General features: G+C 40.1%; 1 protein-coding gene across 1 annotated transcript; it reads left to right on the top strand.

Annotated features, from left to right (window-relative positions):
* The first annotated feature begins 1693 nt into the window (after window positions 1–1693).
* LOC141272158 (uncharacterized) lies at window positions 1694–15782 on the top strand. Its single transcript, XM_073682535.1, has 4 exons — window positions 1694–1848; window positions 7017–7062; window positions 8502–8699; window positions 11340–15782. The coding sequence occupies exons 1-4, from the start codon at window positions 1801–1803 to the stop codon at window positions 11708–11710; spliced, it is 663 nt and encodes a 220-aa protein (XP_073538636.1). The 5' UTR covers window positions 1694–1800; the 3' UTR covers window positions 11711–15782.
* Window positions 15783–16069: the final 287 nt, after the last annotated feature.

Genomic DNA, 16069 nt, shown 5'->3' with positions numbered 1-16069 from the left:
ACTGAGCCCTGGTCCAGACTCCATCCTTACCCGGGAGTGGAATACCACACCTCTGGTTGAGGTGCAATACCCCTGTAGCGGCCGAACCCTCGGGGCGCTACACATGTAAACCAGCGGTAACCATCACGGTGAGATACATACTTGCTAAAGCATTTAGGTCACACAATGAACAGTAAATTAAATAACAACATAGCACAAAGAATAAAAAGGTTTAAAGCTGAATGTTGGGGCAATTTGACCCAACCAAATGTCACTTTGCTCTGAGCCCACCTTGCAGGCTTGGACTGGCCCACAGGAGAACAGGAGAATTCTCCAGTGGGCCCCTTTGCAAGAGTGGGCCACCACCATCTTATATGAGCAGTACTTGGCACAATATACTTGAATCACTACAGACAAATGCAGCATCTTATTCATTTAACAATCTACCCAGTTCATTGTTATATAAAAGTGGGGCCCTGGAGCTGGACCCTTGGCATCCCAGTCCGACACGGTCACCTTGACTAATTTACTCTTGCGAGCTTATTTTTTTTTACTTTGTCTTGGGGTGGAAGAAGAATAGAGTAAAATATATAAAAACTGAAATCTGCAAGCCTCCTTTAAAGTGCACCTATCAGCAGGATTGTGCTCAGTAAACTACATACACTGTCAGGTGGGCGACACTACACTGATTAAAATGATACCTTTGTTGATTAAATCCGTCCTGCAGTTCTTGTGTAATCTTTACTTTCAGTTTGGAAATAATGATATGCTCATGCTTCCAGGTGGCCTGTGGGGGGGCCCCTCTATCTGGTGCTCTGCTGCTTACATATTCATCTGTATGCTCTTATGACAGCTCACTGATCGTTCAGTGACCTGCCTCCTATTATACCTAGCCCCGCACTACTAGATGCATTATGTAAAATAGGAGGCAGGTCAGTGAAGGCACAGTGAGCTATCATAAGAGCATACAGATGAATATGCAGAGCACCAGATAGAGTGCCCTCTACAGGCCGCCCCGAAGCACGAGCATATCATTATCTCCAAACTGAAAGTAAAGATTACACAAGAACCACAGAACGGATTTCATCAACCAAGGTATCATATTAATCAGTGCAATGTCGCCCACCTGACAGTGTATGCGGTTTACTGGGCACAATCCTGCTGACAGGAGCACTTTAAAAGGAATCTGTCAGCACTCCTGACTTGTCTATTTAAATTAATCCTCATTTACCCCATGGAATGGGAATTCTGGATCATCTTTTCTTATAAATATTTGTTGCGTCATTCCTCTGTTATTCCTCTTAGAAATTTGTGATTAAATGGACAATTGAATTTTACCAGTTAGAGGCGTGTCCATACAGTCTGGCACTCTTAGCACTGATTGGACAATGACACAGTGTGCAATGACACGCCCCAAACTGGAGATACTAAATTGTTAATTTATTGATACATTTCAATGAGAAATAACTAAGGAACGGTACAGCAAAGAGCTTTAAGAAAAGATGTCCCAGGATTTTTATATTTTGAAAATTAAAATAATTTACTAAAACCGACATGTCAAGAGGAATGAGAGATCCCTTTTAAGTGCAAGCAACAATAAAGTTACAATGACTATCTTTCTTCCTTGATCAACTTTCCCCCTTCAATACAAAAGATTTTATGAGACAGAACTGGTTAAACTTCTTTTTCTGCCACAAAGTCCAGTGCGCGTCATGTCACGAGTGCTCAGTCGTTTCACTTTGTGCAGTCATGTGATCTCACTGGCAGTCTGAACCTTTCCATGAAGTGTTCTTTCTCATGCAGTCTTGTGGGGTGTGAAGCATGTCCATCTTCTGCTGCTGTGTACAAGCCAGTGATAATGAGGACGAGGTAGGAACAGACTTATTGCTAATTCTCCACACTAAATAACATAAATATGCTGTCTACTCTTCACTGTTATCAGTCATCTCAGCCTAGGCTGTATTGTTCTTCAGTAGAAAGGTAAGAAGATTAGGGAAATTTCCTGTCCCCATGAACACAACTTAACTTTATGCCAATACTTTAATACAAGACCCTCTGTAAACTCTACTATTCTTATGATTGATATCAGTCGCTCATGTTATAATTTGCACCATACAATGGCATATATAACATGCGCTGTTGATCAAGATTCTTATGCCAGTGGGTTGTCTCTCATGCAGGGGTGTACATACTAAAAGGGTAGTATCATATTATTGGTGCAACCTGTGCAGCCGCACAGAGGCCCACAAGGTAAGGAGACCCATTTCTACCTCCAAAGCAGATGGAATTGTGTACTATGACGAGCTATTAAACTGCAAAGGGACCATATATTGTTCTTGCGCAGGTGCCCTTCTGTGTCCGTGTCCACCAGTGGGTATTAGCCTATCCAGAAGCAGTTGATTGGCTTCATCCTATTTATCTAGACACCAGCAAGGCAAACATATGCATCACTTGCCAATCAAATAATCTTTGCCCAACTAGCATTACTGTCCCATACAAAGTAAATGAGTGAACAAGTTACGCAAGGTGAGAAATGGTACCACAATACTGTACCAGCTTCCCCATAAACTGCTCTTCTTGCAATGTAAACAAGGGTAGTAAGAAAGTCAGTAGGAACATGCTGCCCTTTAAGCAGGGTCATAACTATATTCGGTTTAACAGTGCTGTCATACCAAGGCCTTGAATACTTGGAGGGTCTAAAAGGTCTCTTTGACCCATTTGAGAAGACCAGTACTATTACAGACCTATGACAGTTGGGGGCACTTTTGGATATGTTGCATTGGGACCTACAAGTTTAAAGTAACACAATTTAAGGAATGAGAAAGGTCTAAGGGGGAAAAAAGACACTGCCACTAATTGGCAGTGCTTGGTGTTTTCTGCTCTGAATCAAAAACAGAAGGGGGCTGCACTTTGATTTCTGCTTTGAGTTCATCAATACTCTATACTCTGTAAATGCCAAAAAGAAGCCAAGCTTTGGGACCAGCAAATGTGATCTGTTGATGGTACAGTAATGGGGGCGAACAGAAGCCTGCTCTGCTTTAAGTAGTGACCAGTACATGGTCTTTGTAATGCACCACTTACAACTTTCTCTATTTCCTCATCTGAATCAGACCCCATGAAAAATAATTGTAATAACACCTTAAAAATATATACTCATACTAGGCAGAAATACAATGACAATGTATATAGATTATATCCTAGAGTGAATGATGTCATCAGGTATGGTGCATGTGATATCAAAGTGGGCATGGATTTCTCCAGTGGCATATTATAAAGTGACGACTGTGATACTATTGGTTATAATTTGGGGAAATTGCTGCACTTTGACTTCACTTTTTATCCATGAAGTTCCTTAAGATCAGGGGTTTAAAATAATTTATTTAGAAGATATATGAAAGCGGCAAATCTGATTATTTTATGAAAGATAATTTTTTTTTTTATAAAAACGAAATAAATAAAAAATAAAACAAATTTTTGGAGGTTTTCTTAATCGCAGCCTGGTAATAAATATATAACTGGACATTAGACACGTAATTTCAGAACAGTAATAAGAGAGTCACAACGCATAATAATAGATTTCGGTCCTGCATTGGGTAACCCTCCATAAACTGAATGATTTGTGGAATGGAAAGGGGTAGAGAACATAATGACAGCAAACAAATGGTATTTTGTGTCACATGACTACAGTAAACAAGGCTGAGCCTGACTGTGCAAACACTGATAACTTCCTCATGTGGAAATGTCTGTAAGCAAGAAGGCGCTGACCCCATTAAAGCCTCTGGTAATGGATGTGATGCTTGCAGCTTGGGTGAAAGATGCTGCAGTGGTGCAGTAATAAGGCACCGGCGACTTCTAACATGGCAACTAGTGATAGTGAATGTGACCACGTTGCAGCAGACAAGCTGCAGCACCCATAATTGGACAGTCGACAGACATCCAATACTATGAGATTATTGTTGTCAACATTCATTTTCATTCGCTTCAATAGAGATGAGCAGATGGATCCATAGAGGATCGAGTTCGAGTTGAATTTCCTGAAATTTGGGGTTTCACGCAAATTCGAACATTTTCAGATTTGATTCTAAGTTCGCAACAATAAAAAACTTTGCCATATTCCTGAAGCTTCAGAGGGCAGTCTAGCATCATTTTGAGTTGCCATGTGGCTTCCCCATATTGTTTTACAGCTATGTCATCTTATGATTTATCACAACTTGTACAGTGGTGGTAAGTACCTTGGTAATTACAGATCAGTGGTTCCCAGCATAGCACAGTTTGTATGGCAGAGTCATTTTCCATCTCCAAAGTCACTGGGCAAGTCTCTCTCCTCTGTATAGTGTAAGCAGTTTCTTCTCTCTCCTGTAGAGTGTAAGCTCTTATGATCAGGGGGGTCCTCTCTCTCTTCTGTAGAGTGAAGGCTCTTATGGTCAGGAGGGTCCTCTCTCTCTCTCCTGTAGAGTCTATGCTCTTATGGTCAAGGCGGTCCTCTCTCTTCTGTAGAGTATAAGCTCTTATGGTCAGGAGGGTCCTCTCTCTCTCCTGTAGAGTCTATGCTCTTATGGTCAGGGGGGTCCTCTCTCTCTTCTGTAGAGTGTAAGCTCTTATGGTCTTGTGATCTCTCTCTCCCTCTCTCTTTATCTCTCCTCTTATGCTCAGCGGGGGTTATTATTACTATTATTTATTATTATAGCACCATTAATTCCATGGCGCTTTACATGTTTAAAAGGAGTATACATAGCAAACAACAAGTACAATAATTTGAACAAAAACGAGTCGGTGACTAGGTTTTCTATCTCTCTTCTCCCCCACGTGTATTTTACAAGAAATTACAAGGTTTCCAATATTGAGATTCATACAAATTAATTCGCCACAAATCTCGTTTTTGGAAAAGTCGATGAATTTGAATTTCAAAAGATCTGCTCATCTCTAGTTGCAATGCACTGACTGCTTGACTGGCGGGTCAGTGTAGCCAACAGCGAGAATGATTTCTCAACTGCCAAGTACAGAAAGAAGTAGGTGCCAATGTCAGCACAATCCTAGGAAGAGCCTGTTGCTGACATGGGAGTGTTTGTAGTGATGTTGTAATGCTTTGCCATAATGCTGATAGGAGGGGCAAAGAGGAGCTAATAAATGTTTGCCACCAACTGGGCAATGAGTGGATGGTCCACGTATGGTGCCAAGTAGACCTGTGGTTAGCCTACAAAGACTATTAAACTTGATGCCCAACTATTGAAGGGGAGTCGGTGAGCTGGTCGGCAGAGTGGTCCTGTTCCAGGCACAGACAAACTGTACTATAGGTGCAAATTGTGCAGGGACCCAGTCAGTGGGTGAGTGGACCAACTGTCATATCTATTAGATTGCATGTGAGAGACTTAGCTAAGAAATGTAATAGTTAATAATTACTAGTGGATTATTAGGTTGAAATAAAGTAGTGGGTGCTCCATGATAAACTACAGAATAAAAATTGGCCCATATACTGTTATTAAATGGGGGCCCTGTGCTGTCACTAGCCATCATCTGGCTTGTTCATTGGGTGAGCATTGGAGGGCGGGAGACCAGAAGAACTTGACATTACAATAGAGGGGATGTGCTTGAGTGTGTGATGTGGAGCCTGTGGAGGTACTGATCAGTGAGTTGCCGGTATTCTTAGGAGGCTCATTTGAAGAGAGTTTTCATTTTCATCTTGACGAAAAAAGGCCTAGACCACATGCTAGAGTTAAGCCTGGTAGGGAATCTGGGTGGATTGGTTGGTGCCAGACTCGTGGGAGGCTAAAGCTGAGTCTAGGTTGGGTCTGTATAAGACATCAACCTGGAAAGGAGTGGTGAGCAGCAGATGTTGCTGTGCTGAGATCTATAGTGTGGCCTAGTTGGTTCAGTTATGGGTGTAGTGGACTGAAGGGGAATATGATAGAAAGGGTTGGTTAAAGAAGGGCTTTTAAGACAAGGTCAAGACTAGTAGTGCAGAAAATTGTGATGTAAAGTTAAACTGGAAAATATGGTTTAACTGTGAAGATGTGAAACAAACACCATCCCGAGGTTTGTGTGAAGCAACATTGTCCTGAAGCCCTTGTGAAATCAACAATGGCCGTAAAAATGTCCTCATCTGATGTATATTGAAATCTACGCAGTTTGCATTTAGAAAGGTTTAAGTAATAGCACTATCTACAATGAACTGTAACTAACAAGTTATTGCGCCTATATGAGATTTGTAACCATCAGGCGTGTTTTGCCACTGCTGTCTGAAGAAAGAACAAAAAGAAGGACCATATGAGGACTCAGCTGCATTGTTTTATATACATATGTAACTTAATGTGCCTTTAGAAGAGTGGCATTTGTGGCGATACCCAATATATCACATGGCAATCTACCACTTGTGCAGTCCAGGTTTTAAACTGCAGAGTAAACCACAACCACAACAATCAAGCTCTAGTGCCTTGTATAAGATTTGTAACCAACAAGTGTGTTCAGCCAGTGCTATGTAAAAAAGTGAGAAGTAAGTAAAAAAGACCACTTGAGGCCTCGGCTGCATTGTCAGATATAGATATGCAAATTTACATGTCCCTGATAGAGTAGCACTAGGTGGCGAAACCCACTATATCGCACTTCAATCTATCACTTGTGCAGTCCAGGCCTTAAACTACAGACTGAATCACAACCAACAAGCTCCAGTGCCTTCTATGAAATTTGAATCCAACAAGTGGGTTCAGCTAGTGCTTTGTGAAGAAAAGAGAAGTAAAGAAAATTGGACCACGTGAGGCCTCGCCTGCTTTGTCAAATACACATATGTAAGTTTATGTGCACCTGATAGAGTAGCACTAGTGGCGAAACCCACTATATTGCACAGCAATATACCACTTGTGGAGAGTAGGACTTATACTTTTTATTTTAAGGGGAATCTTTTCAAATCTGAAAGGAAAAACTCCTGCAATTCTACTCTGAAAATCTGATGATGCATTGACAACAGAATCCTTAAGATTTGTTCTACGCTTCATTGACTTCTGTCTTCCATTGAATATATTTCATTTTTATTTCTTTTGCAGACTGTACCTTTTTCTAAAAGTAGTCAGGTTCCAAAGCAAGTGAAGGGTAAGTGTCTAACTCTGCATTTCATCAGTCTTCTAAGCTCTTATCATTAGAGTTGCTTCTGATTTAAGTATCACCTTACTAACTACTATGAAATGCAATCTGTAAATATTATAATTATGTTGAATAGGAAATTGTTACGTAGTTTGGCCTTTGTTACAGGAACAATCAGGGAAGGAGCACAATGTCCTGCTGGGCTTCCTTTTTCTGAGCAACAAAATTATTGACCGTGACTGGTACTGTTCTGTAAAATGCAGGGGGATAGGGAAGGGCTGGTTTTGCGTCAAGTTGGTGACATTAATAGATATCTGCAGGGTATTGAAATCTGAGTGCCATCCAAAAAAGTGGTACCTAGTCAACCACAGGGGTGCTGTCTAGGATGCACAGTACCTGCAAATAAATCTCATTAGGCTACATTCCCACAAAGAGGTTTTGGTGAGGTTTTTACACTGAGTATTTTCGTAAAAAAAAAAATCCAAGTAACCTATTTTACTTATTGGGTGCAGAAATTGTGCAGGAAATCTGCAACACCACAAACTCACCAAAAGCTCATCATGGGAACGTAGCTTTGGGGTGTTAGAATGAGTAGAGATTGCCTTCAGATGAATGTAAGCATTTCTGTATTCTGAAGTGCGTCCTGTCACCTAACATGGTAACAAGTCAGCAAAGGAGTTACTAAATTAAACAGCTTTATTTAAAGCATGACATACCAACAAGGGACAAAAAGCGCAGCGTTAAAAATGTGAAAAAAAACCATGTAAAAAAATTAACACAAAAACGCAATAAAAAAGCAAGTAACCTAAATTACTTAATAGGTGCAGAAATGGTGAATAAACTCCTTGCAGATGTTGTTCTTGGTGGGATTTAAATGCAGGACCCCCAGGGCTGCAAAGCAACAGTGCTAACTACTACCACTAAACCACCATGCTTCCCAGTAGTTAAAAGCAAAATGCCAGGATCTGTTCTATCTATTGTAAATATTCCCATTGTATGAGCTGCACCATAAGAAACTGTGAAAAGTGACCTGGGCACCAATATTTAGCGCTTAGGGCTGTTTCCAATAGTATATTACCGCATAAGAGAACTTCTATTTAGTCTAGAAGATCAAATTTGGACCTTACGGAATTTCTTTGTGGACTTTAAAGGGTTTTTCCCACCTTGTAGAGTAGAGTATGCCAAAAAATATCAGGTAGATGTGAATCCTATTTCTGAGACCTGCACCTAAGTGGAGAATGGAGGTCCAATGACCGTTGACTTCACTAGTGATGTCCACATCCAAGTGGAGAATTAATGAAGAAATGGCTGCACTGCTCACTTTATTCACTTCAATGGAAGAAACCATTATTTGGGTCCAGAGTGATATATTATATCTCAAGTTGTAATTTTCACACAAATCATTGATGACTACAAAGCTCACATGTAATTTTTCCTCTTATTTTTAGTGCTGGAGAAAGGCAAGAAACTTGCTGTAAAGATTGTAAATGTCAAGGAATATGATGATAAATTTGTTGAGATTGCTGAGCTGTACAACAACCAGGTGGAAAATTACACAACTATGAAAAAATCGTTATGCCAACTTAATGAAGTCAACCATTCAGCCGACCTCACCAGTTCTATAGAGAAAATAAAGGAAAAATACAGTAAGTGAAAATACTGAATCATATTGTAGAAAATTATTCTGGGGCTCACCACTTGCCTCTCTATCTAACATCCCAAGATTGGGGATCAGTTAGAGACGTTTTAATAAAAGTGTGAGTGTGCATAGGTTGGGGCAAACCTAAGCCTTTCATGGAGCTTCAACACCACAAGAAGGGGCTAGGTCTGCCCCAAAATGCATTACCATTAGAATTTAAGAGCACCACTCTTTATACTAATTATTTTAAAGCACACTTGTTTTTTCAGGTGACTTTTCAGAATAAGAACACAATTTCCAGCCATTAAATGACTTATATACAGAATTTTCCACCAATTTGCCCCTCTGCAAGATTTCAGTTGTCTCTGAGCTAGCGGGTGGAGACTATCTGCTATGATATCATCCATACCTTGCACACACAGACATGAGGAATTTATGCTCTCCTGTCTGAATCTAGACCATGTTCAGACGTGGCAGCCTCGAGGACTTTATACACTTTATAAAGGATTTAATACAGCTGTACTGAGCAGTGTAGCTGTGAATCCAGCTCTGTGATGAGCTACATGCAGCATCACAGTCTGTATGTCTGTCTATCTATCTCTCACTCACTCTGCTTTATCCTTCTCTCCCCCTTTGCATTGACTTCAATAGACATCTGTAGCCTGATCCCACAGTGAAATAGCAGTTTTTCATATCTTGAGCAAAATGGCAGTATTTCAGAGTGTATTATGAGTTTAGGAGGTGGGGGGGGGGAAAGAAGTAGCTCATAATTGAAGAAAGAAGCAGATCTCTTTGATAAGATATATTATCAAGGTTTCTTATTTTTGCTTGTACTATTAATTTGTGCAAAGCTTGTTGAATTGACAGTGACCATTTATTGATGGTGGCCCTTAGAACGCTGCACTTTTTCCTTCCTTTATCTTCTACAAAATTAAAAGTGAAATAAGGTTAGGAAATTACTTTCTTGAAAAAAAAAACATTCGATGAATACTGCAATACTAAAATATCTAGTAGGGATGATGTGAGGGTTTCATTTTGATGGCGATGCCAATAGCCATGTTTTCTCGGCAGGAAGCTCCTGCTCTTCATTTCTTCCTTTAATAATTAGTTAGAAGAGATCTATATTTATTTGCACTTTTTATTTGAAGTTATGTTTTTCGATCTAATGAGCAACACGGCAGTATCATAACTTTTCCATAAGAGACTTAAGGGACCCTTTCAGACTTTGTCAATTTTTCCTCATCCCAGTCCAGTTTGTAGGTTTTATTATTTTGGTGGTGTGTGCAAATCAAAACCTTCTCGCTGGCCATAAATCTGTCCGGCCAGTCACAGAAAGAGGCAAACATGTGGCCAAAATACATACGACTCTTAAACAAACCCGCATTAAAAAAAATAAACCAGCAGCCTGCAGAGTTCTAGGCGAATCATGAGGCAATTCCATTAGGTTAGGGTCTAATACACGAAGGAGAATGCTCTAACTGGTTGACTAATTAATTATACAAAGTGATTGAAAAGACAGAGGCTTGAGGGTAGATAACGTAGACAGCAGCCTTTTCTCAATATTTCCCCCCAATAAGTACCTGTGTATCATACATAAAGTTACAGGCATACTATATCATAATTCAATTTTAAGGGACTGGCCTGTAGACGAAGATTATTTTTTAGAAAGCGCTCTAGTTAAAAGAAATCTAGTTTATTTAAAAAAATGAATACTCAGCCTGAATGATACCTGACAGCTCCTGTTTCCATCCTTACTGATCTCTTCTTCCTGGTCCTGTCTTAACACAATGGAAATGCTAATTAGCCAGTCAGTGGCTGAGGCAGGTCACATTGGTAGACCGTGGCCGAGCAGACAATTCTGGTGTACCGAGATAGGACCAGGAAGTAGAGACCAGTGGGGACTGGGTAACTTGTGGAAGATTGCTTAGGATAATAAATTAATTAATAATTACTTTGTTTTTTTTAACCAGTTTGAAACCTTGAACAAAATAAACTCAACTGGTCAAAATATTTGGCTTTCTCATTGACAATATTAAAGGACCTGTGGCGTCACCACTACTCGGTTGTTGAGATATTGCTGCTGGTCCCACCTTCACTTTTGGCTCCAACTTGACACAGAAGTGGACTTTTTCCCCTTCCCTGTGTTGGTGACATGTATGAAAGGAGTTGCCTTTCTTACAGAACATGGGGCTGGCTTAGCTATTAAAATGAGCCAGCCAGCCTCCTTTACACACAAAGCTGACCTTGTGCTGACATAAGGAAGGGGGCGATGCACTCTCTTGTGTTGGCACGAAAGCAGAAGAAGAGCCTTGAGGAACTGAGGTTGGCACTGATATCCCCACATTTAAGCAGCTTTCTTTGTTTTACTATAGTCAGGTTAAGCCAAGAGTAGGCAATGAACTACATAAAAAATACAACCTATAGACACCTCTTTAACCCTCCATCACTCCAATGTCACCATCTTTTATTTTATTTTTATTTAACCTATTCCATGTTCTTGGCTACATTTTTTTAAATTCTGGAAATCTCATATTTGGCTGGACTACCCCTCAAACATAAAGTTAAGGTGCAATAAATTCCCGGCATACTACTCTACACACATTCCATTTCACTTTAGATCTTCTAAGTTTTTGTTCTTCCATTGTAGGCAATTATAACATCCAGATACAAATGAAAGGATACAACTTTAATCTACTTGTGGAACCGACTGAGGATATCCCAGAAAACTTACAGGAATCACAGAAACTAATGCAAGAGCTGAGTAGGGCAACCAAAGTTCTTATTGGAAGCCAGACCAAGCTGGGGGGCATGGTGTTCTCTATGGGTCAAAAACAAGAAGAAATGGCTAAGAAAATAAAGGAGGTCAATCCCGGATATCTGGACCAGATACGTCTGGTGGAAAACCTAGAGGAGAACATGAAGAACATAGAGAAAGCTAAACTATTGTCCACTGAGTATGAAGAAGAAGCCAGCGAGGTTCTCAAGAACATTGCCCATATTTCGGGTGTTGCTATCTGAAATAACACTATGTATCCTATAAATTTGTACTTTCTGCTTCAGTCAAAGTGGACTTCCAATTCTTGGAAAACATGAGTGAGTTGAAGCTACAATGGCAGCACCACTGGGACACTGGGAAATAGCAGTGCCAACACCGGTGGATGTTGGTCATTCCAGATATGAAGTTGTGGTCTACTGCAAGAGGAACACAATGGTCCAAAGCCTCACTAAAATGCATCTGATCAGTCAAAAACATGATGCAATGCTAACTTGCTAAGGCTTTAGAAAACAAAAGGATGACAAGGCCCTATATGGTGAAATCCAATCTCAATATGAGACCCTCACACTTCATTTCAGTCATTTTAGTAAGAACTACTACAATTATGCTAATATAACCTTTACTTAAAAAAATAGAAATATAATAATTTGTTGGCCATATGAAAAACCATTGGTGTTGGGGCACAGTCCCTATATTTCAGTGAATACCAACAAGCCAGGGTATCATTTACCAATGGCTATTTCACTAGGTGGGTCAGAAGTAAGGGGACCACACCCCATAGCTATGGGTCTTAAAAGGTTGGAAACACGTCTTGGACATTTATAGCATATAAATATGCAGAAAGGAATAACCCTTTTAATGTCATGAAGGATTGTCCTTAAAGGGATACTGCTAGGGCAAAATTATATTAGTGAGTGACATCTAAAGTGAGGACATCTACATGTAAGTAGCTGGCCCTAAGAAAAATCATAAATTGTTTTCTTGAGATGATCTAAATATCTAGAAAAGTTCTTTAAAGCTCTATGCAAAATATGTACTTGGTACACCATTTGTGGTGCCACAAGGTCCAGAGCATTATCCCCCAGTCAGTCAGGCTGGCCAACTCTGTCCAGTGCTTCCTTTTTTGACAGCATTGACTTTTCTCTCAGGACATGAGTGAAACAGCTCTTCTTTTATACTTAGCCATCGGCCTGTTCTGCACATGCATCAATACTGTGGGAATGTGCTCATGCCGATCAAGTGCATTTCTGTCAATCTTGTATAAGGTTTTTTTCACACATTCCTCCCCATTCAGCTTCTTCTTTTAAATTGGCTTAAACCATACTTACCAATTGCTCCGATGTCCAGGAGGCTCCTGAAAAAAAGATAAGATCTTGCTGACTCTTGGAACAGTTGGTAAAACTCTTGGCGTATACTGAATCCTCCTGATACTTAAGCGTAAAGTTGGAATGCAAATGCATATTTAACCCCTTTACCCCCCAAGGTGGTTTGCACGTTAATGACCAGGCCAATTTTTAGAATTCTGACCACTGTCACTTTATGAGGTAATTACTCTGGAACGCTTCAACGGATCCCGCTGATTCTGAGATTGTTTTTCCATGATATAGTGTACATCTTGATAGTGGTAAAATTTCTTCGATATCACTTGCGTTTATTTGTGAAAAAAATGGAAATTTAGCGAAAATGTAGAAAATTTTGCAATTTTCAAACTTTGAATTTTCATGCCTTTAAATTAGAGAAATATGTCACACAAAATAGTTAATAAATAACATTTCTCACATGTCTACTTTACATCAGCACAATTTTGGAACCAACATTTTTTTTGTTAGGGAGCTATAAGGGTTAAAAGTTGACCACAGATTTCTCATTTTTACAACAAACTTTGCAAAACCATTTTTTTAGGGACCACATCACATTTGAAGTCACTTTGAGGGACCTTTATGACAGAAAATACACAAAAGTGAAACCATTCTAAAAACTGCACCCCTCAAGGTGCTCAAAACCACATTCAAGAATTTTATTAACCCTTCAGGTGCTTCACAGGAATTTTTGGAATGTGGAAGAAAAAAATGAACAATTATTTTTTTCACAAAAATGTTACTTTAGACACAATTTTTTTTTATTTTTGCAAGGCTATCATTAAAAAATTGACCCCAAAATTTGTTGTTCAATTCCTCCTGAGCCTGCTGGGGTAAAACCACTGTTTGGGAGCACGGCAGGGTTCGTAAGGGAAGGAACGCCATTTGACTTTTTGAAAGTAAAATTTGCTTGAATAATTAGCGGATGCCATGTTGCGTTTGGAGAGCCCCTAATGTGCCTAAACAGTGGAAACCCCCCACACGTGATACCATTTTTTAAACTAGACCCCTCAGGGAACTTATATAGATGTGTGGTGAGCACCGTGAACCCCCAGGTGCTTCACAGAAGTTCATAACATTGAGCCTTAAAAATAAAATTTTCACATTTTTCCCACAAAAATGTTTTTCAGCCCCCAATTTTGCATTTTCATAAGGGTAACAGGAGAAATTGCACCATGCAATTTGTTGTGCAGTTTCTCCTGAGTAAGCCGATACCCCATATGTGGGGGAAAACCACTGTTTTGGCGCACGGCAGGGTTCGGAAGGGAAGGAGCGCCATTTGACTTTTTGAATGTAAAATTTGCTTGAATAATTAGCGGACACCATGTTGGGTTTGGAGAGCCCCTGACACACCTAAACAGTGGAAACCCCCCAGAAGTGACTCAATTTTGGAAACTAGACCCCTCAAGGATTTTATCAAGGGGTATTGTGAACATTTTGAACCCAGAGGTACGACACAGAATTTGATAACATTAGGTCATCATATTCAATAAGTTGTCATTAGTCTTGAGTGCAAGTGCTCGCTACTTGAGTTTGTATCGGGTGCTCGGGTATGCACCGTGTATCTCGGGTGATCGAGTGACATGCTCGAGTCCCCGCCTCGCATGTTTCACGGTCATTAGACAACCAAAAAAAACATGCGGGGATCACTCGTGCATGGCAGGCAATCCCCACAAGGTTTTTTTTCGCTGTATAACAGCTGCAAAATATATGGGGCGGAGACTCGAGAACTCGCGATACTCGCTGCATACCCGAGCACCCAATGCAAACTCAAGTAGCGAGCATTTGCGCTCAACACTATTCGCTATATTGTCGTCATTTTTTTTCTTTACTTTTGTAAAAATCCCAACCCCAACACAACCCTAACCCCAATCCTAATACAACCCCAACCTTAGCACAACCCCAACTCGAGCCCAACCCTAGCCTAACCCTAGCCCAACACTAACCCTAGACCTAGCACAACCCTAACAATAGCCCAACCCTAACCCTAGCCCAACCCTAACCCTAGCCTAACCATAAATCTAGCCCAACCCCAACCCTAGCCCAACCCTAAATGTAGCTCAACCCTAACAATAGCCCAACCCTAACCCTAGCCCAACCCTAACCCTAGCCAAACCCTAGCCCAACCCTAACACTAGCACAACCCTAACCCTAGCCCAACCCTACCCCTAGCACAACCCTAACCCTAGAGTTTATTTTTTATGCAGTTCCTCGTGCGGTATAAGTGACTAGGCAACTTTATTCTTCGGGTCAGTGCGATTACAGCGATACCAGATTCATATAGTTTTTTTATGATTTACAGCTGTCACACACTAAAAGACGCTTTTTTTTGCAAAGACTAGTTTTTGCATTGCCATATTTTGAGAGATATAATTTTTCCATATTTTGGCTGACAGAGTCACGTGATGGCTTGTTTTTTGCGATACAAGTTAACGTTTTTATTGGTACCTTTTTCGGCCATGTGACATTTTCCAACAACATCAGGGCCTCTGGTGGTCTACAAATGGGAAACCCATAATCTCCATTCATTGTAGGCTTCCTCAAGGTATGTATGGTAAGCTAGCATGGTGGTGAGCAGTAGACGAGCAGTAGACAAGCAGTAAACTAGTAGTTATGATTGCAAACATGGTACCATCATCATGGAGACTACACGTTGTCCCATTGTTTGCTCTGGTTTCCTCTGGCTGTCTACCTCCCACATACCAAAACATATACAGTTGAGTTGACCATCTGAGACATAAGCTTTAAACATGTAGAAGGAAGCCCAGAAGGACGGTATTTTCCAATCTCTAAGTGTAAAAAGTACAGATGTTCATCACAATGCTCTGTATATTTGCTCAGTGAATAATGTATCTTTTTAGTGTACATATCCTATATTTTCTGTGTGACTTGTTCTGTGAGTTTCCATGCAGTCTGTCTGGCTTTTGCTATATCAATTAAATGCTATTTTATTGCCCATGTGTCTTCCTGAAAAGAAATTCCTGCAAGGAATTTCTTTTTTTTTAAAGTAAAGATGAATTACTTTAGATCACAAATCCGGAAACTGTTAGTCGATAATCCAGTCGCATAAAAAAGTCACAAAGGTCGGAAACCTCAGAATAAATCAATATTCTTTGTTTAAGCAGGTGGTTTTGTCCTTTTTGGATTTTCAAATTATCCATTACCATGGCCGACTAATTTAATTATGCTATCCTTCATATAGCGCTACACTTTTAATCACCTACTTTAAAAAAAAAATATTTT

Source organism: Phyllobates terribilis, unplaced genomic scaffold (assembly GCF_046119375.1).
Source record: "Phyllobates terribilis strain yellow unplaced genomic scaffold, ASM4611937v1 Scaffold_5__5_contigs__length_657084704, whole genome shotgun sequence".
Lineage (NCBI taxonomy): Eukaryota > Metazoa > Chordata > Amphibia > Anura > Dendrobatidae > Phyllobates > Phyllobates terribilis.
This window is presented reverse-complemented; position numbering and strand designations above follow the sequence as displayed.